This window comes from Pseudorca crassidens, chromosome 4 (genome assembly GCF_039906515.1).
Source record: "Pseudorca crassidens isolate mPseCra1 chromosome 4, mPseCra1.hap1, whole genome shotgun sequence".
Taxonomy (NCBI): domain Eukaryota; kingdom Metazoa; phylum Chordata; class Mammalia; order Artiodactyla; family Delphinidae; genus Pseudorca; species Pseudorca crassidens.
In genome coordinates, this window is record NC_090299.1 from 44,634,741 (window position 1) to 44,661,362 (window position 26,622).

At 45.2% G+C, this 26,622-nt stretch overlaps 1 protein-coding gene across 1 annotated transcript; it reads left to right on the top strand.

The window, feature by feature from the left end:
- Positions 1-213: 213 nt before the first annotated feature.
- Positions 214-25,070, top strand: LAP3 (leucine aminopeptidase 3). The gene is made up of 13 exons (XM_067735594.1): positions 214-409; positions 2,783-2,898; positions 4,207-4,261; positions 4,724-4,829; positions 6,511-6,670; positions 7,980-8,144; positions 10,821-10,979; positions 15,643-15,767; positions 16,977-17,065; positions 17,950-18,052; positions 22,050-22,129; positions 23,925-24,034; positions 24,493-25,070. Exons 1-13 carry the CDS (start codon positions 308-310, stop codon positions 24,680-24,682), a joined length of 1,560 nt encoding a protein of 519 aa, XP_067591695.1. The 5' UTR covers positions 214-307; the 3' UTR covers positions 24,683-25,070.
- Positions 25,071-26,622: the final 1,552 nt, after the last annotated feature.

Sequence of the window (26,622 nt, forward strand, 5' to 3'; positions counted from 1 at the left end):
CCCAGTACCGCCCAGTCGGCCCGCCCCGCCCCTTGGGCGCACGCATGCTCGTCCGCGCCCAAGCCCTACCGCGCCCGCGCTGGCCCTCACCCGACAACCCCGGCCCCCGACGCCCTCCCGCCACGCCCCTGGCGCACGCCCGGCACGCCCCCTGGCACCTTCCCCGCCCCCTAGGCGCGCGCCCTCCGCCCACCTACCCCCCCTTACCCACCCCCCCAACCCGGAAAGCTGGGCTCCCAGGCGCGCACTCGCCCTCCTTACGCCACGTGCTCGGTGGAGGGCGGTGCGGGGGGGCCGAGCCGAAAAGATGTTCTTGCTGCCTCTTCCGGCTGCCGCGAGACTCGCCGTCCGACATCTGAGCGTGAAGCATTTCTGGGGACCCGGTCCAGCCGCCGCAGACATGACGAAGGTGAGAGGCCGCGGCTCGCTCCGGGGCCGCCGCGAGTCTTGCCCGCGGGCCACGGGGACTTCGGGTCAGGTCAGGGCCGCGTTGTTCCGGGCTTCTGAGCCGAGTTACAGACATTGGCTAGAAAGAAACGTTTCGTGTCTTTGCGGAGCTCGGCGTTGGCAGCGGGCTGCGCGGGGCTGCAGACCCCCCCAGTATTCTCCAGCCGGCTAGTGCCGAGGATGCGCTCTTCCCTCTCTTGCTTGAAAGTGCTAGGACCCGAACTCTGCGCGCGAGGGAATGATAGCCGTAGCTCCCGTTTCCTGAGCTCCCACTCTGTGCCGTGCCCTTATTTCATTATTTTGTTTAGTCCTCGCAGTAACCCAGGGAAGGACGGCGCCAGGATTGTTCCCACCTTAGCTAGGAGGATGCCCAAGTTTGGTGAGGTGAAATGCCCTCTAGGGTCCCAGAGTCGGCCAATCACTGGCCCCGGCTTCCACACCAAGACCTCCCTCCCCCGCTGAAGTTAAAGGCCAGGAAGACACAGGCTCTCGGAGTAAACTGACTAGAAGGGTTTCTAGAGAAAAATGTCTCTAGGGAAAAGGGCTTTGCAGGGAAACCCATCTGTTCGTGAGATTAGAAGTGTCCTGCAGAAGAGGCGCCTCCTCCATCTAACTGAGCTCCAAAACATTGTGAAGAGGGTCACTGTTCGGTCGCGGGGGATCTGGAAAAGGGGAACGGCTTGGCGGAAGGAGCACATGTGTGGGAGTCACGCTTGAGGACCGGAAAGACTGTGCCTGGCTAGGAGTGTTCTAGATGGGGCTTGAGCTCAGGCCTCTCCCTGAATCACAGATGGCAGAGGGACCAGAAGCTTGTCCCCTAGTCTGTTCAACACTATGGAAATGGATCCTACTCAGGTAACATCCGTGTTCTGTCTGATCAGTTCCCTACTTGGTTCCCTGGAATCCCAGACAGTGGGCAGTCTGGGTAAGTTAGAACCTGGGAAGGTTACCAACCCCGAGGAAGCCTAGTTTTCTTTGATGGAAAGGACAGGACATGATTTGGTCTAAGTACCAGTGTGATTCTGTAGAAAGGACAGAGGACCTGAGGGAAGGCATCCGGGTTCTTGACCAGTTCTGTTGCACACGGGCTAGTATGTCAAACCAGGTTTCAGTTTCCTTATCCATCAGATGCGAAGAAGACTACTTTTCTTTCCACCTCACAGAGGTGCCCTAAGTCAGAACACATTTTTAAAGTCATAAATTGCTGTGCAAAGGCAAATAGTGATTCCTAGGTTTACTTCCTTATTTCACATGTTTGGGGCCTGGAGCTTAAGGAGATGAAAGGGTAAGCCGCTAAGTGCTGGACAGAATGCTCTGGCCCGACCCTCCCGGTGAAGGTGCATCCTTTTCCTTTCTTCCAGCCTATGAGTTGGCCAGAGTACGTGTTAGTATTGGCAAGTACAGCCATTGACTTTATTGGAATGAGTATTGCAGATTTGCATTTGAAGCTTGTAGGGGAGGAAGAACTTACTTCTACTCTCCAAGGTTCTAGGGCTGCACCTAAGAATGAAATGGACGTAAAACAGATTAACAGGAGAAAGGCATACAAGTTTTATTTCATATTTTTATGTGTACATGGGAATCTTCAACAGGGAAATGAAGACCCGAAGAAGCCTATAGGCCCGAAAGCTTATATACCTTTTTAAACAGAGATGGGGAAATTGTGGGGATGTGATAAGGCAAAGGAGCCTGGGGGCATTAAGTTGAGAGACAGGGAAATATATGGGGGAAACAAAGGGAGGATAAGGGTTATTTTAGTAGGTTTGTTTGGTGTTGACTCCCAGTCTATGGTGACAAGAATGTTCTCTTCCTGGTACAGGGAGAGAAACGTTCTCATGGGAAATTTTATGACCAGCTTTTAGATAGGAAGGGGGGGGGGTAGGCGGTCAGAGAGCCCTTCCTGCATCTGCTTTTTCTCAGCTGCCTGCACCTCAAAGTAATCAATATGCCAGAGTGGCATATTTTGGGGTGGCATGTTCTGAACCCCTTCCAGATCTGACTTCATTACAAATGGAATTGTTTTCTTAAAGCACCTTTCTGCTCTTCTTTATTTGAAAGTGAAGGAAGCCCTCAATGTTGTGAAAGCTCTTGGGAGGGACCATCAAGACCAGGACAGGTAGTAATTGCGCTCTTGCATCGGCAGGAGTTTGAAACATTTAGGCAGTATGTGATTGTAGCTGACTGCCCAGCACCTGCTGTTGTTTTGGACTTGTTCTTCTGTCCTTGAGGGGGACACGGTTTTGTTGAAATGATTAGCCGTTTCTGGAATTTGGGAACCCTTGAGTCCCTCTCAGGGATCTACTCTAATTGTATTCACCTTTTCTCTTGTTTTCAGGGCCTTGTTTTAGGAGTCTATAGCAAAGAAAAAGAAGATGATGTGCCCCAGTTTACAAGCGCAGGAGAGAATTTTAATAAATTGGTGTCTGGAAAGCTGAGAGAAATCTTGAACATGTAAGTATTCATCTGTGGGTTCCAGTTTTTAAAATGCCCTGAAAGTGAAAGAGAATATCTTTTCTGTGCTTTATTATTAGTGGATGAAAATGCATGGAAATACACTGGCTGGGATCTTCTCAGTGGAAGTATGTGTCTGTGGAATGCACATTGGTACTTCAGGTTCAGTATTGGGTGGGTCCACAGTTCTGGGAAGTCAGGCCGCTTCAACCAAACCACAGACTTCTGTGAGAGGCTGACCCAGAAGGATCTGGAAAGTACCATATTTCCTCAGCCCACCCTCCTGGCTCCGGTTTGTTTCTCCCCACCCCCTTCCCACCTTCCATCTCTCTACCTCTTTAACTCCCCTTCACTTGTGGGGAACAGCCTGGGCTGGTTCAGAATAGGCTGAGGAGGCTGCAAGCGTTGAGTTTCAAGGGCTTCTCAGATCTTAAATGACATGTGAATCGCCTGGGGGTGTAGTTAGAATGCACATTCCAGTTCAGTAAATCTGGGTGGGGCCTGAGATTCTAACCACTCTTGGATTAGCCAGGGTCTGGGGAAGGTAGGGAAGCATTGGGGTTTCCAAGTCCTTCTGAGCTGCCGGCCACATTTAACAGACACAGAGGTGACAGCATAGGCCACTGCAACTGTATATTATTTGGATTACAGATAGCCTATTAGCATCTGATAGGTGTAGTCTAATAATTAGAGTAATTGTCTAATTATTGAATGACAGAATTTGCATCGCCTGTCAATTTATACCAGTCCTTCACCAGTAGGCAGCTCTTTCAGCTGCCTTGATTAGTTCATTAACCCCAAAGCTAACCTGTACGAGTACAGAACAGCCTGGCCTTCCTGACTGCGAGGTACCAGGGCATCCGGTCCTCCGGCTGTAATTGTGCGTTGCCACCTGCTTTGTTTTTAAATTGCCCGGTATCCCATCTGTAGATAAATCACAAAAAACCTGCAGGTTGAACACACTGCCGTCAAGTCAGCCACTTAGGTTGGTGTCTTGCGTCTTTTATGAGGTTTAAGATTGAGGTCAGCCTCCATCCAGTGCTCAGCTCTCCCCTCCATTACCCATCCACGGCATCGCTTTCTGTAGTTGGCATTAAATCTAATCTGGAAGTTTTTGAGATAGAATTAGAAGTGCTGCATCTGAGAAATCTGGCCTGAGAGAATTCTGTATTTGATAAAAACATAAGTGTAGCAAATTTGCAGAAGCATCAGAGCATACTGTAATAATGCTAAAGGTTTGTTTATGTCACTTTTTAATGGAGCAGAGCAAACTATAATTTTTAAAACAACTGTTTCTTCTTGTTGCAGATCTGGACCACCCCTGAAGGCAGGCAAAACCCGAACCTTTTATGGTCTGCATGAGGTATGAGGTGAAAATAAGGTTTATGTGGCAAACCCTGAGTTAGCACCTGTATGTGCCAAGTACTGTGGCTGACCAGTCAGGCAGAAAATTTTGTATCGGATTATGTGTTCGTTTTATCCCAGGAATAAGCCGCAAGTATTGGTTAACATTGTAAAGAGACGAGTTGTTGTCAAAAAGTACTGCATCTCTTGTATTCCTCAGTCTGCAGGCTTTCTTGGTTCAGTGGCCCTGTCTTACACAGCAGAGTTATTTGCAGGATTATCCTCGCTCTCCCTTTGCAACACAGTTATAAAATTTAACCAAGATAACAGGGCTTACAAAAATAAAACAAGCAAACTTCGTGGAGGGTTTTGTCCCGTGCAGCGCTTTAGGGGGTTGTGTGCAAGCTCCTGTGCCATTTCGTGCTGGAAGTGGATGCTTTAAAGACGTAAAGCAGCTGATTTCATGTATCTTTTGGAACAGGACTTCCCCAGCGTGGTGGTGGTTGGCCTCGGCAAAAGGACAGCCGGAGTCGACGAACAGGAAAACTGGCACGGAGGCAAGGAGAACATCAGGGCCGCTGCAGCAGGTTCTTTAACTTTTGAATTTTAATGTTGGTAAAGATTCCTAAGGATCACTCGGTCAGATTATGTCTCCCCTCTTTCCATCACCATCCCCTCACGTTCACACAAATAACTCTGAACAGATATTCAGTTTCCCTTACCTAACATGCTTGGCTTTACTTTAGATACAGAAGGTTAGCTTGTGGAATTTTATTTTTATATTTCTTTAGCTTGTGTCTGGGGGTTTCAGGACCACTTGTTCCCTCTTGCAGTATCGGCCTTAGAGCTCTGTTTTGCCAGAAAGTCCTGGTGGGTGATTTTTTTCCTTTTTTGGAATGCAGCCCTCATGTTGCCCAAATTTTATTTTATTTTATTATTTTTATTTATTTATTTATTTTTAATTTATTTTTGGCTGTGTTGGGTCTTCGTTGCTGTGCACAGGCTTTCTCTAGTTGTGGCGAGTGGGGGCTACTCTTCGTTGTGGTGCGCAGCTTCTCACTGCGCTGGCTTCTCTTGTGGAGCATGGGCTCTAGGGCATGTGGGCTTCAGTAGTTGTAGCTCGCAGGCTCTAGAGCGCAGGCTCAGTTGTGCCGCACGGGCTTAGTTGCTCCGCGGCATGTGGGATCTTCCTGGACCAGGGCTGGAACCCATGTCCCCTGCCTTGGCAGGCAGATTCTTAACCACTGTGCCACCAGGGAAGTCCGTTGCTCAAATTTTAAATCACGTGGAGTCATCATATTTACAAATCAGAGAAAATGGATGCCAAGGGCAGGATGCTTGTATCACTAGTTACCAAAGGTGCAAGCCTGTCCCAGTTTCGTCACGTGGACAGTTCAAAAGTTGAGGTAGGTGCCATTGGGTCTCTTCAGAGCTGACCGGCAGGACAAGGCCGTCACCACGGAGACTGGTTAAAGATGCTTTGAAATCATTGCTGAGGTGGTGATAATTAGCTTGATTGATCTTTGACCCCGTGTATATCATATTTGCTTATTAAATGTACTTTCAAAGTTCATGTTCGGAGATTATTTCATAACTTTTATTAGGGAGATTTTGCTGACCTGATCTTAATAAATGCTGTATTAATAATGGACTTTGCTCAGTTCCTTGGGTGTAATTTCAGTGTTATCACTTCTATGTCATTTTTTTTTTTTTTTTTTTTTTTTTGCAGTACGCGGGCCTCTCACTGTTGTGGCCTCTCCCGTTGCGGAGCACAGGCTCCGGACGCGCAGGCTCAGCAGCCATGGCTCACGGGCCCAGCTGCTCTGCGGCATGTGGGATCTTCCCAGACCGGGGCACGAACCCGCGTCCCCTGCATTGGCAGGCGGACTCTCAACCACTGTGCCCCTAGGGAAGCCCTTCTATGTCATTTTTAATGTGGCAAGCTCCCGGCGATTGGGACGCTTCATCAGGAAACCCTAGTGTTTCAGAAGTGATACTAGTGATAGCAGCCACTTCTTGAGGGCCCGCTTTGTGAGGTGCTAGACTAGTCATTTTATCCATCAGTCTGTCCTCCCACCCTCTGTGAGGTGTGTGCTCGTCCTCACTCTACAGAAGGGGAAGTGGAGGCTCAGAAAAGTCAAGTGTCAGGGCCAGGATTTGAACTCCAGTTCTGATGTTTTCTCAGGACCCCACCCCAGGCCTCTGCCTTCTGCCCTCAGAGGTGTCCCTGACTGACTCCGGTTTTCTGGTTCCTCTGTCCCTGTGAAGCGGGGTGCAGACAGGTTCAGGACCTGGAGATCTCGTCCGTGGAGGTGGACCCCTGCGGAGATGCCCAGGCGGCTGCGGAAGGAGCGATGCTTGGGCTCTATGAGTATGACGACCTGAAGCAGAAAAAGAAGGTGGCCGTGTCAGTGAAGCTCCATGGAAGGTGATGGAACAAAACCAGGACCAGGCCCATTCCCTGCGTGCTGATGGCAGGGCCTTTTGGACATGAGCTACCTGCCTTTTAGCATTGGGCACTGCTGTGCAGCTTGTCTGTGGCTCTCCCATGGCCTTAGCCATTTTAGGAGTTTGGTGACTGTGCCTCCATTCTGCTCCTGGCTTTCGTCCTGTGTGTGTTTCCCCCCTGACTCTCTAGACCCCTCCGTGCTTGCTGGTTCCTAGGAAACCATACCTGGTTGGCTCCCTGAGGAGGGAGGGAACAAGATGACAGACGGGTCCCAGCAGGTTTTGATGCAGATCGTTTCCATCTACCCAGTGCCTGCGGGCCCTGTACTAAACGCCAGAGATACGCAGACACAGGGATCCGGCCCTTGCCCTCCTAGTCTAGTGGGGAGACTCATCTTTGAGCAGATTTATTGAGCACCAGCTACACTCCAGCCCTATTCTGTGTTCAGGAGCAGACAGTGTGGGACCCTCAGGAGACGGTGCTGGGAGGACAGCGGGGGTCCCTCCCGGTGGTTGGCAGCTGTGATGTAGTGGGTAAGAATGAGGGCCCTGCGACCAGTCAGCCTGGCTTTGATTCTGCCTCCCACTTCCTGGCTGGGTGACCTCAGTGAAGTGACTGAAGTCTCTCTCTGCTTCATTTTCCTCATTGGTTGAGTAGAGTTGTGGCTCGGATTTCATGGGGCTTTTACGGTCGATCGCAAGACAAAACCCATCAAGGGTGTGTCCCATGGTGAACTCCGTAAGTGATGAGTGTTGTCCTGCCTGTCCATGCGCCGTGGCAATTCCTGTCGTGCAGGAGAAGAGCCAGGGTCGTGGAGAGCTCACCCACGTCCTTTGTCTCCTGAAGCCGGCCCTGCTCTCTGGTGGGTTGGAGTTCAGGGTCCCGACCCAGGCAGGGAGAAGGCGGGAGGCCTTCCGTTCCCCGGCAGGACTGAGCAAGGGGAGCTTGCTCTGTAGTCACACCCTGGAGGAGTGTAAAAGAGGCCTTTCTGTGGAAGCCTCTGCCGTCAGATTTGGGGGGTAGATTGAGGGCTCCAGAGGTCCCTCAGGCCAACAGGTGAGGTGAGGATTCTAGGTTTCCTCTAGCTCAGCTCTGGGGGGGGGTCGTGTTTTCCAACACTTCATAAACCATAACAGCTGCCCCCCTGGATCAGATCCCAAAGAATAAATCGGGGTCCCCGTGTGCATCACGTTTCACTGGTCGTCTGCGGCAGGAGCCCTCCTAGCTGGGCTGTGGGGAGTGTTCCGCAGAGGCTGTCTGACGATGACCTTGTGCTTGCTTTTGCCAGTGGGGATCAGGAGGCCTGGCAAAGGGGAGTCCTCTTCGCTTCTGGGCAGAACCTGGCGCGCCACCTGATGGAGACGCCTGCCAATGAGATGACGCCAACCAAATTTGCGGAAATTATCGAGAAGAACCTCAGAAGTGCTAGTAGTAAAACAGAGGTCCACATCAGGTAATTCAGGATTCTGTCATAGACTCTTATGGCTAGAGGCAGACGGAGCCTCAGAGATCCTAAAATCCAGCTCTCTCGCTCTTCGGAGAATTAACTTGAGACTGGAGAGGTGAGGTCACCCACCAGCAGCCACATACAAGTGGGGGTAAGGGCTCAGTTTGAGGTCTCTCCCATCATACCTTGCTTTGCTTTTGAGAGTGTTGTGACTGCACACTGCACATGTGTGTGTGTTTTGTAGCAGCTCTATTGAAATATAATTCATGGAATGTACAATTCACTCATGTAAAGTACGCAATTCAGTAATTTCTAGTGTATTCACAGAGTTGTGCTACCACCACCACAGCTAATTTTAGATCATTTTCATTACCCCGTAAAAGGAACCTTGTACCCATTAACAGTCACTCCTCATTTCCCTCTCCCCCTTGGCCATCAGTTCATGGACATATGGGTTGTTTATACCTTTTGGACTCTGAATAATGCTGTTGTGAGCATTTGTATATAAGGTTTTATGTGGACGTATGTTTTCCTATCTCTTGGGCATATGCCTAGGAGTTGAATTATTGCATTGAATGGTTAACTCTTAACCTTTCTGAGGAGTGTGCAGATTGTATTTTGTTTTGGTGAATCCTTTCTGTCTTTTCTCTTTTTGACGTAAGTGAAGAACAGAGCACGCCCTCCTTGGCATAGAATGAGAATCTCTACCTGGTAGATTCCGTTAGCTAGATCAAATAACCAGAACTGGTGTTCCCAGACCGTCCTCAGGTTCGTTGTCAGCAGCCAGGCTGTTGGATGTAAAAGGCTGCCCCTCCAGGCTCCCCGTAACCCTTTAAGCAAACCAAGTCTGAGTATTTGGGGATTTATGATTAAAGTAAATCCACAGATATTTGCTTTACCTAAAGAATCCTTTACTATCAAAGTTGCTTCTCAAGGGCACTTCCATTTAAAAGGATTCTTCACTATTTAGTTGTGAGTAGAGTTCGCAGTTTTCAGGAAAACCCCTGTGGTCTAGATAGAGCGAAGGAAATGTATAATCTATAGAAAACGTAGTATTGGAGCTTGATAAAATTTCTGGAATGGTTGCTATATATTCTGTAGCAATGTTTAGTCTCTACAAAGGTGTCTTGGTAAAGACTCTTCCTTGGTTTATTTAGGGAGACACCAGAGCTATGTTGTGTCAGCAGACTGTGGCTGTGTGGCCTCACATTATCGGTAAGGGCACCTCCTGTGTGCCTGGGAACTTAGCGTACAAAGGTGCGTGGCGATGGTTCTTGTCCTCAGACAACTGAGGACCTTGCAGGAAGGAATAGGCAGGGAAATGGCTGTGCAGGGGATGCTACAGGGGCAGAGAGCCAGGGAGGATTGTGGAAGAGTCGAAACGGTTTGCCAACAAAAGTGGTGCCTAAGCAGAGTCAGGGAGGTGGCTTAGAAGTGAACAGACAGGAGGGCGGGGCAGGAGTACCTATGCAGTGGCCTTGGGAAACTGCATGGCTTGCGGTGGAGCAAAGGGAAGTCGGCCAGAGATGAGGCAGGTCAGGCGGGCGGAATGTAGCCCTTAAACGGAGGCAGCTGTGTCAAACACGCTCTAGCGTAGGTGGGTGTAAATCAAAGAAATACAGACTGTACTTCCAGAAGGGCAGGACTTTAATAAAACATCAAGTACTGGGTTTGTGAATAAAAGTGCCCACATTATATGGCCTCGCTTCTTTTGAAGCGTTTTTTTTTTAAATTGTTATACCTTCCATTTTTATATTCTTTTCCCTCTGAAGTTGGGTGGCCCTCTCTCTACAATGACGTCCTAGATTAATAGTTTCAACAAGTGTCTAGGCAGGTGCGGGAGGAGCGTTCCTTGAATGAGGTTGTTTCTGGTCTGTCTGTAGCAGGGTAGGATTTCTCCCCTGGCCTAGTTACTGTGGCCAGAAAGCAATACAAAGCCCTTTTGGGCCTCCAGCCTAGGAGGAATAGCGATGTGGCATCTGTCTTCTGGTTGGCACTAAGGACTATTCCCATTAAATTATCCCCATTGATCCCGTGTTTATTAAGTAATAACTAGTTTTCCCACTTCAATCAGACATCTCAAACTGTGAGAAATAGTGTGACAACATTAAAAAGATGGAATTCCAGCAATTCTGTAAAAGCAAAGAAATAGGTAGTTCAGTCTAATCAATGGAGTGTAGTTTTGTTGGTTCTTTGTTTGTTGATTGGTTGGTTGGCTATTGCTTTGTCTTTTTCAGAAGTACCAAAAATAAATCAGTGGACTCCTCAGCTATCTTTGAGTACCCTTTATGGTCTCAGAGCCTTGCTAATTTCATCTTTAAATTAAAACTTTAGAAATACATGAGTGGCTTGGGGAAAGAAATCAAGTAATAATTGTTTATTGACTATGCACTATTACCTGACGTTGTATTGAATACCATACATGAATTCTCTTAGTAATTCTATAGCTAATCTTTTGATGGAGGTGTCATTGATCTCATTTTATAGATGAGGAAACAGACTCAGAATCAAGTGACTCTCCCAAGAATATACAGAAAGCAGATAGGAGGTGATAATTGAAGCATTAACGTGTCTGTATTAAGAGCTTGTCTGTTATACTTTTTTACACACGGATGAGTTATTCTAAGTTATTGAAATGGAGATAGCAACATGTATTTACTTTTTCCCTTTTCTGCTCTGTAGACCCAAGCCTTGGATTGAGGAACAGGAAATGGGATCATTCCTCAGTGTGGCCAAAGGGTCTGAAGAGCCTCCAGTCTTCCTGGAAATTCACTACAAAGGCAGCCCCAATGCAAGTGAACCTCCCTTGGTGTTTGTTGGGAAGGGGATTACCTTTGACAGGTACTTCTTTACTGCATCCATGCTTTGTATTTTGGTGAATGCTTTGTATGCCGTTGTATTATTTGGTGTGTAATTTGGTTCAGAAGCATGGTGTTTGGTCAGATCTTATATGTAACTTTAAATACATTAGGCTGCCACTTACAAAACACCTACTGTGTGTCAGAGGCTCTACTAGGCATTTTACATATATTAGCCCTGATCTTACGCCTAGGAGCTAGGCATTGCAGACATTCTTCAGGTAAGGAAACCATGACTCAGGTTAAATAATTTGTTCAAAGCCCCATAACTAATAGAACGGAAGTCAAACTCAGCTGTGTGTTTAAAATGTCTTAAAACATTTCCATCATGCACTTCGATTCTCCTGTGTGGATATTAAGGATTTCCAAGTAGATAGTGGTGAGGCAGCTTTCCAAGTAGATCATGCTGTCTTCCCTTTGCTTACTTGAGATTACTTTTTTTGCTGACCAGTCTAGCTTTCATTAATCTCCTTAAACCATAAGTGTTCCTTAGAATTGGAAGCTGTCTCTGGTTATTTCAACCAGGGAGAAGCTGAGTTCGAAAAGATGATCTGAGTCAGTATTTCCCATGGAAAGCATTTGCTACTGAATACTAGCTTCTGGGTTGCTAATTAAATGTGAGACTTGAAAAGGATTACTTGATCAAAAAACTAGGTTAGATAAAACAAATTGTTTTTTATTTTGTTTTGTTTCAACTACAGGACTTCTTGGGGGTATAAAATACAGCATTTTCTAAATTTCCTTTTTTTTTAATTGAAATATAAATATAGTTGACATCTTAATTTCCTTTTGAAGGGAACGTTTATCTATGGAAATCAAGGTTCATAGAAACTGCTTTGCAAAATGCTGCTAGAGATCATAAAATCTTGATGTCCCCTAGTATGTTTTTGCACCCATTCAGGAACTCCATCTGAAACGTGAGTGAATCCCACCCTTACAGGAGTGTTTCTAGGCACTGTGATGCCTCTGTCCTGGGCAGATCTGGCCTCCAGGCTGGTCTTCCTTGTACTAGCAGATTGTAATGCCTCCTGTGCTTTCCATCCACTGGTTCACGTTCTTTCCTTTAAAGCATTGGTCTCCAAACGATCTTCGTTATGTAGCCCATCAGTAAAAGATTCAAGCTCATACCACTCAAACTACGCATATTAATTTATGTCACATGCATATACTGTTGTATTAAAGTGTGTATTATAAAACACTACAGCAGGGAATTCCCTGGCGGTCCAGCGGTTAGTACTTGGCGCTTGCACTGCTGGGGCCTGGGTTCGACCCCCGGTTGGGGAACCAAGATTCCATAAGCCGCGTGATGCAACCAAAAAAATAAAATAAAAATAAATAGAACACTACAGCAGATAAAAATAAGAGAATGAAAGTTGTTTTTAAACATCTTGCTAATTGTGATGGTTTTATACTATCATGGGCTAATATCTTAATTGAAACATTTATGCTTAGGGTGAAGTTTATTGTTCATTTAAATCTGTACTTGAATTTTTTGCTATGGTAATATGAAGCAAGGAGGCCTGACCTAGTCTTCTGGGTTTAGAGAAGGCTTCCTAGAAGGAATGACAGTTTTAGCTTAAGATGTGAAGGATAAGGGAGTTAGTTCTGCGGGGAGTAGGGCAGGGAAACAGCCCGGTGGAGGCTGCGGGTGGGAAGGAAGAGGGGAAATTCCTGGTACTGAAAGCATGCCAGAGTGGCCGTGACAGAACGTGACTGGGGGAAGGGACAAGGCACAGCTGGAGAGATAGGCAGAAGCTGGGTTGTTCTGGGCCTGGTTAGATTTTGGACTTTGAACAGTTGGAAGTAACTGAGGGGTGTCTAGCAGAGGGAAAGAATGACGTGAGAGTTACACATACAGTAAAGTCCACCCATTACGTGTTCAGTTCAATGAGCTTAACAACCGTGTGCACCCTTGCAGCAAACCACCTCTGTCATGAAAACAGAACATTTCCCTGACACCCCAAAAACTCCCTTGGGGAATTTTGGGGGGATGCTCTTTTGCAGTCGTCCTCTCCCCTACCCCACCTCAGACAACCAGTCATCTTTCTGTTATTGTAGATTGGTTTTGCCTCTTCCAGAAATTCATTTATGTGGAATCTTTTATGCCTGGCCTCTTTCTCCGCATATTATCTTTGAGATTTAACCATGTTGTGGTCATATCAGTAATCTGTTCCTTTATATCACTGAGTCATATTCTGTTGTATGGAAATACCAAAATTTGTTTATCCAGTCATTGCTGAGGGAAATTTGGGTTGTTCCAGTTTTGAGTTATTAGTAATAAAGCCAGTATCATCTAGAAGCCTTTATGTGCGTATATGTTTATCTTTCTCTTAGTTAAACACCTAGGAAAGGAGAGTTGAGTTGTGTAATAACTGCATGTTTAACTTTATAAGAAACTACCAAAGTTTTCCAAGATTCTTATACCATTTTGCATTCCCACCACCAGTGTACAAGGTTCTAGTTGTTCTCCATCCTCCCCAGCGTTTTATGGTGTCCGTCTTTCTAGTTCTAGCCACTCAGGGAGTGTGTAGTGGTATTTCTTTGAGGTTTACTTTGCATTTCTCTGACTAATGATGTTTAGCATTTTTTATGTGCTTATTAGCCATTGGTACATCTTCTTTCATGAAGTGTCCAGATCTTTTGCCCTTCATTATAGGAGTGTTTGTCTTACTGAGTTATAAGTTTTTAAAAAATATATTCTAGATACAAGTCATTTTTTCAGACAGATGCGTTGAAAATATTTTTTTTTCCACTGTGAGGCTTGCCTTTTCATTTTTTGAAGTGGTGCCTTTCGAAGAGCAGTTTTTAATTTTAATGAGGTATAATTATCAGTTTTTAATTTTATAGTTCATACTTTTTTTGCCCTGTTTAAGAAATTATTGCCTATGCCAAGTCTGTGTTTTCTTTGACAAGTCTATGGTTTTAGCTTTTAAGGCTGTGATCCATTTTGAATTTTTGTGTATGCTTATAAAAAGCATTGAGGTTCTTTTGTTTGTTTTGTTTTTTTCATCTATTTGTAAAAGTTTGGTAGTTGTATGGGTAATGAAGTGAAGGGGTAAGACTGCTATAGGGACATCTGAATATATATAGGAGCCAGGGAAACATCTGAATGACTGATGGTGGTAGCCTCAACTTGGATGGATGCAGGAGAAAAGAAATGGATGGATTGGAGGGGAATCTAAAAGGTGAGCAGAGATAACTGCTGACCTTTGACTAGTGGTTATTTAGAATGATAGTCCTATACACAGAGTGGAACCCCCTGAGCAGAAGTGGCCTAGAAGTAGATAGAAGGACAACCTCATGCACCAGCTTGCTCTCCTTGCCCCCATGGGGTTATGTCTGGACTTCTTGGACCAGGAGTGTACTTCTTTTCTTATTCTGAGCCAGTGGATAATCTTTAATTCTAGGTGTAAATGACAGCCATCTAAATATCAAGTGCAGGGCTTCCCTGGTGTCACAGTGGTTAAGAATCCACCTGCCGGGCTTCCCTGGTGGCGCAGTGCTTGAGAGTCCGCCTGCCAATGCAGGGGACGCGGGTTCGTGCCCTGGTCCAGGAAGATCCCACATGACGTGGAGCAACTAAGCCCGTGCGTCACAGCTACTGAGCCTGCGCTCTAGAGCCCGCGAGCCACAACTACTGAAACCCACACTGCTAGAGCCCGTGCTCCACAACAAGAGAAGCCACCGCAATGAGAAGCCCGCGCACCAACGAAGAGTAGCCCCTGCTCACCGCAACTAGAGAAAGCCCACGCATAGCAACAAAGACCCAATGCAGCCAAAAATAAATAAATAAATAAATAAATAAATAGATTTAAATATCAAGTGCTTTGGAGGTGAATGAGAATTAGGACCTGATTTCTAAGGTGAGCAGATGTCAGAGCAAGGAGTTGACTCTCTCACCAAGGCAAGTCAGCAGCAGAATCCAATTAGAACTCAGAGTAGAAACCCCTGGCTCATTGCCCAGCCTGCAGAGCCAGTGGCTCTGGATTCTCATAAACCGGAAGCAGAAAAGTCACTAGTTAGTTCAGGAAGTCTGTTTGGGGCAGTGGCTTGGGTTTCTTGGTAATTGAAACCTTTCTCAGCTCTTGTGTTTGGGCACCGTCTCGAGGCTTTGGGCTAGCATCTTCCTCGTGCCTGGGTTGTATTTTGCTGTCTGCAGGATCCAGCACACCTTGGGGGTGTCAGAACGAGTTCTCTCGTGTCTTCCTAGGAGTTGAAAGGGGTCCTCCCGGTCTTCTGTGAGCTTGTCAGCTTTCCCCAACAGCTTGTGACGTTCAGGTTCAGTAAGTTGATCCATTCATAAAATTTGCTGAAAAGACAAATCTACCTAGGTGTCAGGAGTTCAGATGGGATTTGAGCCGTGTTGACTGCATGATGTAGTCATGTTTCCAGTGGCACTGCTTAAATTTCATTCATACAGAAATAAAATGAGCTCACATACCCACCTGTATTTCTGGAATTATTTTGTGTCTTTTATAAAAACCACAATATTATCTTCTTCAATGCTGAAATCATTGATTCCCAGTTTGGAAATTTCTTGGCGTTTGTATGTGGTAGTTTACCCTCAGCTTACACGTTCTTTTTAGGGAAATGGTCCTGGCCCCCTTCTTTGCTATTAACGTGGTACCTTGTCCTTTTCTCCCCAGTGGTGGCATCTCCATCAAGGCGGCGGCAAACATGGACCTCATGAGGGCTGACATGGGAGGAGCCGCCACTATCTGTTCAGCCATCGTGTCTGCTGCCAAGCTCGACCTGCCCATCAACGTCGTAGGTGCGCGGGAGAGGGAGGGTGTCTTGGAGAGCTTCTGGGATCCTGTCAAATGGTAGAACGGAGACAACAAACATGGTTTCCTCTAATCTGAAAAGAATCAAGAAATGGTTTTTAAATAGGTTTTCATCAAGTGGAAGATGTTTGGTTAGCTGAGATAGGTGTTGTCTTGTCTGAACTGGCAGAGTTAAATGTATTCTGCGTTGTGGGCTATAACTAGAATTGATTTGTTTTACTTCTGCAAAAAGTGATTAGCAGTCAGGGGCACATAATGTCAAGTTTGCGGTTAACTCCAATGGAAAATGCTCAGTCAGTAGTCAGGGTAGCGATTACCTCATAGGGTTGTGGCTGATTAAGTGCCTCGACATGCAGAAAATGCCTGGGACAGAAAAAGTGCTCAGTACGCAGGCGATTTTTGTAGTGCAGGATGCCAGACACAATGCTGGGGGTTTGCCATGTGTCAGGGGGAGCTGGGAGCGGGGACTGAGGTCGAATGACTTGAGCAGTGTCACTTCCACTGCATGGGAAGGGAGGACTGCAGCCTGGGTCTGTCTGACATGCCCCCTCCCTCTCCTCCTCCATTTTTGCTGAACTGTTTGAAAGTGAGTCTCAGACATCACGACACGTCACCCCTGAATACTTCTGCTTGTGTCTCCTAAGAACAAGGGCATTCTGTGTAATGACAATACCATTATCATTTCCAGGGATTGATACAGTAACCAAATTCAAACTGCCCAGTTGTCAAAAAAATGTTTGTTTTATATGTGTGTCTATACACACACGCATTTATTTATTTCTATTTGTATTTGAAATCTTGGAGCCACTCAAGGATCACCCCTTGCGTGTGGTCACCATGGCTCTTTAGTTTTCTTTAATCTAGAGCCTATTCCTGCCCCCCCTTTGTTTTCTTTCATGACACTGGCAGTTTTTAAAGGTTCAAGGTCATCTTGCCATGTCCTACAGTTCGGATTTATTTGGTTATTTCTTCACAATAGAATCAGGTTAGACTTCTTTGGAGAGAATGACGTGTATTTCCTGTTGCTGGTGCGCGTAATGTCACCTGGGTCACTGGTGTTGCTAAACTCGATCACTTGGTCGAAGTGGTGTCTGTGACTGGCGTCTATTGAGGGCCCGCTGATGACCTAGGTCCCATGGGTGGTGTATTTGGACCTAGCACACTCCATGTTCCTTCATATATTCTTTTTTGGACAGGTTTGGCCCCTCTTTGTGAAAATATGCCCAGCGGGAAGGCCAACAAGCCTGGGGATGTTGTTAGAGCCAAAAACGGGAAGACCATACAGGTTTGTAGGTGGAAGACACAGCCTCTGAGTTCTGCTCTTTCTGAAGGACTCCCAGCACAGCCACATCAACACATCTTGAACGGGTGCAGAGCACTGGCTCTGTAGGGAAGGCCAGTGCCTTTATTATGAGTAGCTTTTCATACAGTCAAAAGTACTTCTTCATGAGAACTTTAAGATTGTTTTTCCTACCTTACTCTTCCTCCTACTTCCTGAATGCTGTACATACAAATTACCACGAATTTGCAGCCAACCCTGCAGAACAGGGAAAAGCAGTAAAAGTGCAGGCTGTTTTCTAGATTCACCTTCGACGTGATAACTTTTTCCATTTAGCAACTCATTCGAGTGGAAAACGCATTCTGCTTCATGGGTGCTGCATCTGGGGGATGTGGCAGCAGGTCGTCCGCTGGGCACGTGTATGCATGTACACACACACTGCCCATAACGACTGAGCCTCTATTTAAAAGAAAAGGATATAATATATATGAAGTTGCTGAAGTTGCAAGAGTTCTCCGGTCTGGAGATCCAGGCTGCTGCTTCGATGTATCTTTCCTAAACTCTTTAGCCTTTTTGTTTTCAGAAATCTTGATATTTTTTCCCCTTCCTGTTATAAACTTAATAGTAAAGTGAACCAGACACTTCTCTTCATTTCAGCCTCCAAAGTCATCAGCATTTGGTTATCAGCTCTGATACAGGGATTATTAAATTACATTTGCTCTTCAGAGTAAATATACTATTCCCGTTCTCATGGTAGTATGTTTCTGATACTCGATGACAAACATCACAACAGCGTTTTCTTTTAAATTGAACATACCTGTGTGTAGATTTTATGTTCATTATTTGTATCATCTTACCCTTTTTTTTTCTTTTGACCTTCCTGTTTGCAGGTGGATAACACTGATGCCGAGGGGAGACTCATCCTGGCTGATGCGCTCTGCTACGCACACACTTTTAACCCAAAGGTCATCATCAATGCCGCCACCTTGACAGGTCAGACAACGTGCTTTTCCTGCGTTTGTTTGAAGAAGGTCTCATTTGTTGGCATCGAGTGCACACATTGTACTCAGGGCATTATTTTGCTGAAACCTGGCTCGCTCCATTTGCATTCAAATATCTTTCACCAGAGGAATTGTTCTGCAGTTGTAAACTGCTTTGAATATTAGCCTTGTTGTTTTGAAACATCCCAGGCTGTACCTTTAAGTAAAGAAAGAACAAGTGGGTCAGGTCAGCCCATCCACAGCGACGACGTCTATGAATGATACTAGCGATGTTTTCTGTTACGATTGCTGTTTGATACAGGTCTGAAAAGATTAGTGATAAATTCCAAAATCAGTAGTTATTTTTATTAATCATACGCATCTAATGCCCCCTAAGTGTTTTCTGAACTTTTGTACTTGAGGTTATACAGAAATAAAAACACTGGGGATGGAGGTGGCAAGGTCCTCATGTAGCAGAGGCGGGGCCATGTAATGTGTTGTGTGAAGCTTGCTGGCTTTAAGGCCAACCCAGGGGTGGCTCCCAGCTGTGCTGCTTCCTAGTCCACCAGCCTTGGGCTGATTCCCTGACACCCCCGAGCATCAGTACCTGGGGACAAGTCTGTTCGTCTCGCAGAGTTGTGAAGACTGGAGGGAGTTTCTGGAAAGCCTCTTTAATGCAGCGCCTGCACGCGGCAGGCAACACCACCTGCTCTGTAGAGTAGGAGTAAATGCCTAAAGGGACGACAGTGGGCATTGCCTTATTGCAGAAACCCAGTGTTCATAATCTTTTATCCAACAGTTCTCTTTTTAGGAATTCATTCTGTCTCCATCTTTTTTAAGATTAAAATTCAGATCATTTTTTATCCTTTGGTTTTAATTCTTCCCCTGGTCACGTGAGCCTTTACTTTAAGAGAAGTCAGTTCATGTTTCTCTTTTATGTGTTTCTAACAATAGTCCACAGATTTATATGCTAAGAATCCTCTTTTCAAGCTGGCATTATAGTATTTTTATGGTCTTTTGCCTCCCTTTTCAGTTCAGCAAACATTTTAAGCTGAACAACAGAGGTTCTGGGGTTGGTGTTTGAGGGGCAGTGCTGAGGTGGGTGATAGTACACCCTTTCTGTAAATGAGGAATCACAGCCCTCCACCCTCTTTTTTTTTCCAAGCCTGAGGGTGTGAGAAGGTGGGAAAGTTGGTTCCAAGTAACTAAGGGCAACCTGATGGGGGAGCCTTCAAATCACCCCAGCCGTTGTCCTTGCTGAAGGCTGTTGATGGCTCATTTTAGTTCCCTAAATAACTTACTGAGCCCCTTCTTGAGTTCCAGGAGCTGGGATTCAAAGGGGGAGGATGAGAAACAGTTTCCAACCCCAAGTTCATAGCAGGAGGAGGAACGTAGTCTTTAGAAGGAGAAAATAATTTGTCCTGCCTCTTAATAGCATGTGACTTTGACAATGTCTCAGTTGTCTCGTCTGTAAAAGGGGTATAATAGCACGTCATTGGCAGGAGGGGTGCCTGTGAAAATTAAATAAGGTGATACGGGTTGTTGTGCCTGGTTGGTAGAGACTGGACTGATGTTACTGACCTTTGAAGGGTAGGCCTGTCGCAGAGTGTAGGAGCAGCGACTGCTCAGGGCGTGCCGTTCAGTCGTGGTACCTCTCATTTTCTTAATGCCTGTGATTTAGGATGGAACGAGAGTGGTGACATCAGCACCTTCCTTGGAGCTTTGATGTTCCTTCCATACTCTGAGAAATTCTGGTAACACTGATGAGTTAGCACCTCAGTATACAGCTTCAAAAGTACCTTGTAAAAGAAAATGGAAGGTATTCCCCCGATAATGGTAATTCCGAAGTTGGTGGTCGTACTAGTTCTGTAATTATGTAGAAAATAGATTATTTTCTGAAGTATGTAATGAAATCATCTCTAGAGCCATGATCCCTGTTGGATCACATTAAATATTTGTCTCCCATTTTCTCTTCCTTTAAGAGCGGATATCACATCACATTCTTGTTTGCAGTCAGTGCTCATCTTCTCTTTGAGAAATTCACACACTGATGCAAGACTCTTACAGGGCTGATAGGAATGTTTTGAGGACAAGTGAATAAGTATGGAAAAAGCCACTAACTTGAAAAGTAAAGCATTAATGAGTGTGTATCCCCGCAATCATATAGACAGACCATAGGCAGTGAGTAACCAGCAACCATCGTAGTATCTGGGATATAGGGGATGCCATGAATGATTGTTGACACAGTCGGCCTGTGTTTAATCCCTTCAGATGGCTGGGGATACAGAGGTGGGTCAGGACAGAGGTGAGGCCTGCGTCCCATGGGGCGGGGCATTCAGCAGATCCTCACACTGACCAGCACAGAGGAGCGGTGAGAAAAGGAGTCTGTGAGAGCCGGTGCATCTGGGGATTTGACAGGTCTGAGATGTCAGGCATCTTGTCTGAGAAGTGCTGCTTGAGCTGGGATCTGAAGGAGGCGGCGTTAGCGGGTGGAGGGGGGAGAGCGAAGGCACCTCTTGAGGTGTGTGTGTGTGGGGGGTGGGCAGCGGTGAATGGGGCCGAGAGGAGCAGAGCATGGCTGGGTGGGGACTTTCGGGACCTGTGTGCTGATAGGCACCAGTCCCCCACTGGCCTTGGCGTGTTGCAGGATTTAGTCTGGAGCCAAGTGCAGCAGGAAGCTAAGAGTGGAGACTGTGGGATCACATTTGCCCTGTGAAAGGGTCCCTGGCCGGCAGCGTGCTGAGTGCAAGGGAGAAGGGCCGAGGAGACGCTGGCAGGCCAGGTGGGCTGGTGAACGGTGTTTGGTTGTTGACTCCGGTGGATGTGTAAGTGTGTCTGTTAAGGATGAGTGTCTGCGTTTAGCTTCAGAATAATCTGTCAGTTCTGAGAGTGTAGGTGAAACAAGTTTGCCTGTGACTTGATAATTGTTTGTGGTGGTTAATGGGTCTTACTTGTATGTCCATTACATTATTCTCTTTGCTTTGTGTATATTTGAAGTTTTTGACAATAAGGTTTTTTTTTTTGTTTGTTTTTTTAAAGTATTACCATAGTCCAGTGGTAGATGATGGTGGTAGCGGTCATGGTGAAGGGAAGTGAATTGGGAGGTAGAGTAACAAAACCCCAAGGGACAAGGACCCAAACAGAGTTGCCCACATGTCATGTGGAATCACAGGTTTTTACATATGGGTCACCGTTATGTTTACACTACACTGTAGTCTGTTATGCGTGCAGTAGCATTATGTTTAAAAACACAATGTACATACCTTAATTTAAAAATACTTTATTGCTGAAAAATGCTAATTAACCATCATTTAAGCCTTCTGCGAGTCACAGTAGTAACATCAAAGAAGACTGATCACAGATCACCATAACAAATAATGAAAAAGTATCAAACATTGCATGAATTACCAAAATGTGACACAGAGACACGAAGTAAGCAAATGCTGTTGGAAAAATGGCTCTGATAGGCTTACTTGACACAGGGTTGCCGCAAACCTTCAGTTTGTGAAAAATGCAGTATCTGCAAAATGCAGTAAAGCAAAGTGTCATAAGACGAGGTATTGCCCGTGCCTCTACCCAGTGGGCTTTTAAAGTCATTAAGAATACTTTCAACGAATTTGTTTATAAAAGAATAAACGTTTAAAGCGTAAGAGGAAGAGCACCTATTGGACATGTACAGTGTGGTCTTAATTACGTTTCTTTTTTAAGTTTAGAAGAAATCTGGAAAGAAATATTAAAAATATGTGGTGGTTATCCCTGGGATGAGATTATTGGTGATATTTGATGTTTGCTTTTTTTTCATTTTCCTTAATAATTGAAGGTGAATTCTAGCTTGAGAAACTAGAAAGATATTAAATATATACAGCAAGGATTTCCCAACATCACCTATTTTCTAAAATGAGGGAGACATTCAAATAGGGTAATGGCTAAAGTTTTGGTCTGCATAGCAGCAGAGAAACCTGTCTCGCCGGAAGAGACTGAACGCTGACCTGAAGGGCTGTGTCTTGCAGGTGCCATGGACATAGCTTTGGGGTCTGGTGCCACTGGGGTCTTTACCAATTCTTCCTGGCTGTGGAACAAACTATTTGAGGTAAGAATAACACATACAGACCTAGATTATGGAGATGATTTAATTACTCTAGCCTTAGAATGCTATATTTCTTCATTAAAGTGATTTTTATGTTGTAGATTTGCCTTTGAAATGAAAATTCAATAAACTCGATTCAGTGTGGTTTTCTATAAATGCTCCAAAATTATGGGTATGATGCTATATTCCTCCTCTCCTCCAGCAGCTTCAGAATGAAGTGAAAATAACTTTAAAATATCCCTGATGTAGAAAAGGTTACAAGGACAGCTTTGTAGAAGAAGGAATGGCCTTTTAAGGAATACGGGTCATGAGTCAAGTAGGGGAGCATGTAGATAGGGCTCACCCGCGTCCCTTGTCCCTTCGCGGGTGGTGAGGACGATTTCTGCAGCTGTGCTTTGTGCCTCCTCCCAGCCCTTTCACAGCAGCCTCTTCCAAACAGTTTCCCGTCACCACCACCCGCCCCCCCGCTCTCGCTGCCATCAGCTTTGCCCAGCGACGCCACTCTGTTAGCCTCCTTTAGCTTGTCCAGAGGCAGCGTGTACCTCTGGCGTCTTGGTGACACCCTGCTCTTGGCTTCCACGATAATCTTTTCTGGTTTCCTTCCTCGCTGACTTCTGTTTCAGCCTCCTTGGCCAGCTTTTTCCTTTGTCTGCCCCTTTGGTTGCCTTCAGTCCCGGGCCACATGTTCTGACTCTGCATGGTCCTCACCGGAAAGCCCGTCTACTCCCCTGGCTTCAGCTGGCACGTCTCTGCTGAGCTCCCATCTCTCCTGCAGCCCAGCCCCTGTGCATCCCGCTTGGCTATGAAACAGCTCCATCTGGCACCTCATTCTTTCAACAAGTAATTAATGCAAGCTTACTATGTGCCAGCAGAAACAAATACAAAATGTCCCTGAATACATTCTTGTTGTGGTTTAAGGTCCTAAACTGTCCTTCCACCCTAAACTGCTTCCCTTTCACCTCTGTCATCTCACCATTTGTGAAGCCCCCCTCTACCGTCCCCAGCCTCAGGGAGAAGCTCAGCCCCCTTGTCTCCTTTCAGGTAGGCTGTGGGGCCTCTCTTCTGTGCCAGGCACCCAGTGTCCAGTGTCCCTCGCTACCGTCCACAACGTTGTTGTTGGTTTTGATTTTTTTTTTAATTTAATTTTCTTTAAAAAATTCAAGTTATATGTACATAAACACTGAAATGACAGTCAGCGTCTATACAGCCTACAGCCTCTTTTCCTGGAGGCAGTTGCTTTCAACCCTTGGTGGGTTCCTCTGATAACTACTCAAGTCTCAAGACAGCAGCTTATATTGCTGCTTCCTGACTTTTCACTTTTGGCTCTCACCTTTGACCACAGTGTATTAAAACAACCTTTATCTGTTTCTCCTACTAGCCTGTGGGCCCTTTGATGGCTCAGTTATTGTCTTTATATCCCCAACACCTTGGTGCTCAGCAGTTCAGTAGGTGATGGATGGATGGATGAATGAATGTGTAAATGATTACATGAATTAACGAGGTCACGTTATCTTAGGAGATCTGGCCAAATCAAACCAGCAAAGCCTGTCTGTGCTACAGGTTACCAGCTTATTCATTTAAACTGAGACCCATAATATTAGTTTGACAATTTTAGCAGATGCCCTACAGATTTGCGGGACTGTTTGACAACATTCCTGGCTTCTTTTATAATTCTTAAGTAAACCTTTTAACTAACTGAAATAATTCTGGAATCTGTTGTATTGCATCATGTTTTAGAGTAACAGGTCAGAACCTGCTTCATCTCCTCCGCCAACTAGCATACCTATTTGCTCTTTAGGCCAGCATTGAAACGGGGGACCGTGTCTGGAGGATGCCTCTCTTTGAACATTACACAAGACAGGTTGTAGATTGTCAGCTTGCTGATGTTAATAACATTGGAAAATATAGGTATGTAAAATAAGCTATAAAAGTACATTTTTACAGTCATCATTGGTTGCCAGAATGACCATTTTCAGTTTAATCCTCTTTCACAAAAGGTTTAGCTGTCCAATTTTCTTTTGATGTAGTGCTTGTAAGCACTAATTTCTGTCTTTTATTTTCAAGGTATTTCCCAACTGGTTCTCAAAATCTTGCATGTTTTCAAATCTAAAGGTCATTTTAAGCAAATGGTAAGGGAATGAGATGCAAATATGGTCGTTACCGTAGGAAAAAGAATTTATCCTTTATGCTTAAAGCTATGTCTGAAAATCTTGAAAGTGGTTTCTGGGTTAACATCTTAAGAGGTCTCATTAGCTTGACTTTGCTCTCTGGCCATAGAAGCCACTTAGCAGGAATGGAGGATCTTAATAGAACGTTCAGTGCACATTTACATGGGGTTAAATGTTGATTATTGTCTTCCCCTTCAGATCTGCAGGAGCATGTACGGCTGCAGCGTTTCTGAAAGAATTCGTGACTCATCCTAAGTGGGCGCATTTAGACATAGCAGGTGTGATGACCAACAAAGATGAGGTTCCTTATCTGCGCAAAGGCATGGCTGGGAGGCCCACGAGGACCCTGATTGAGTTCCTGCTTCGGTTCAGTCAAGACAGTGCTTAGTTCAGATGCTCTAAAATGCCTTCATTCTGTCTTCAACAGGCAGTAGAGCTTCAGAATACTTTTGAATGAATAGATCAAAATCTTTTAAGGGAAACAAAGGATGGTATTTAAAAACATAGAACAAAATGAAATTTGTATGCCTTGATTTGTTTTTCATTTTATGCAGAGATTTATAAAGGTAAAGCTGATACCTTGCTTGGCAAAGATTTTTAAGATACTCTCTCTTAAATGAATAATGATGATTTTTTAAAAGCTACCTAATCACTTTTCAGAGTATATGTTTGTAATTGAGGAGCAAAATTGTATTTCAGATTTGTGATGCTGGGAATATGAGCAAACTAAAAGTTGCTATGCAGTTGTCAGAAACAATAAATCCAACTTCTTGTGCTCCCCGGTGTGGCTCTGGTTTACTTATATATTATTATAAACCCAGTGATGCTATAACTTGTCTCTTCTGGCTGTGTTATATGAACTAAGTTGGATTTCAATGTTAATGATCACTTTGGGGCACTCAGTGATGAGCTTACGAGTTTGTGAGGCAGTACTATTATCCCCACATTACAGATGAGGAAAATGAGGCACAAGATGGGGGTTAGTAACATGCCAGCAATGTCACCAAGCCAATAAGTGGGAGAGCAGAAAGCAGTAGAGCTTTCTTTTTTTTTTTTTAAATAAATTTATTTATTTATTTTATTTTTGGCTGTGTTGGGTCTTTGTTGCTGCCCGCGGGCTTTCTTTAGTTGCGGCGAGCAGGGGCTTCTCATTGCGGAGGCTTCTCTTGTTGCAGAGAGCTGGCTCTAGGCACGCAAGCTTCAGTAATTATGACACTTGGGCTCAGTAGCTGTGGCACGTGGGCCCTAGAGCACAGGCTCAGTAGTTATGGCGCACAGGCTTTGTTGCTCCGTGGCATGTGGGGTCTTCCCGGACCAGGGCTCAAACCCGCGTCCCCTGCCTTGGCAGGCGGATTCTTAACCACTGCGCCACCAGGGAAGTCCTAGAGCTTCCTTCTAAATCTGCACAAGTGGAATTTTGATTGGTTTTAGTTCCAGGTGGTAAGTAAATAGTTTACCCATTGACAGTCCCTTTTATGGTCTTCTTTCAGTATTTCCAAATAAATTCCACATCCATTCAAGTCCCTGAACTGAAAGCATTGCAGTGGAACAATTAAGAATGCCAGCTCTGGAGGCAGACTGCCTGGGTTTAAATTTTTTTTTTTAAGTATTTTTATTTTTATTATATTTTATAAATTTATTTTATTTATTTTTGGGGCTGCATTGGGTCTTTGTTGCTGTGCGCAGGCTTTCTCTAGTTGCAGCGAGCTAGGTCTTCTCTTGAGCACGGGCTCTGCGTGTGCAAACTTCAGTAGTTGTGGCGCGCGGGCTCAAGAGCTCAGGCTTAATAGTTGTGGTGCAGGCTTAGTTGCTCCACAGCATGTAGGATCTTTCCGGACCAGGGCTCGAACCCGTGTCCGCTGCACTGGCAGGCGGATTCTTAACCACTGCGCCACCAGGAAAGCCCTGGGGTTAAATTTCTGCTACATTTGTATTGGGTGAATCAAATTACCCACAAATAGGATCTATTTTTTTTTTAAGACTTTGACAACGTTTGACAGTTTTTTTTAATTGGAGTTATTTTTAACATTTAATATTTTAAAAACTTGACATGTAAATGCATATTATGTGTCTAAACTGGCTTTTAGAGAGGGAATGACAATGGACATGCATATCCATGTTAATAAATAACATGAATTTAAATTAATTAAAATCAGGCAGGAATAGTGTGTAAACACAAGTTCCTCTGGGTATCTATATCCAGAAGCTACTTCAGCAGGAAAGGTGGAAACGGAGAGGTGGAATTACCGGCTTGTGAAAGGAAACTAAAAACATTTAGATTTCTTCTGTGTGATTCTCAGAAGACCAAATAGGGATTTGACCTTTCTA

Excerpts from the sequence above, each read along its gene's own strand:
- LAP3 (XM_067735594.1), top strand. The coding sequence starts at position 308 with ATGTTCTTGCTGCCTCTTCCGGCTGCCGCGAGACTCGCCGTCCGACAT. Across the intron at positions 4,830-6,510 it reads CATCAGGGCCGCTGCAGCAG|CGGGGTGCAGACAGGTTCAG; the intron begins GTTCTTTAACTT and ends GTCCCTGTGAAG. Across the intron at positions 10,980-15,642 it reads AAGGGGATTACCTTTGACAG|TGGTGGCATCTCCATCAAGG; the intron begins GTACTTCTTTAC and ends TTTTCTCCCCAG.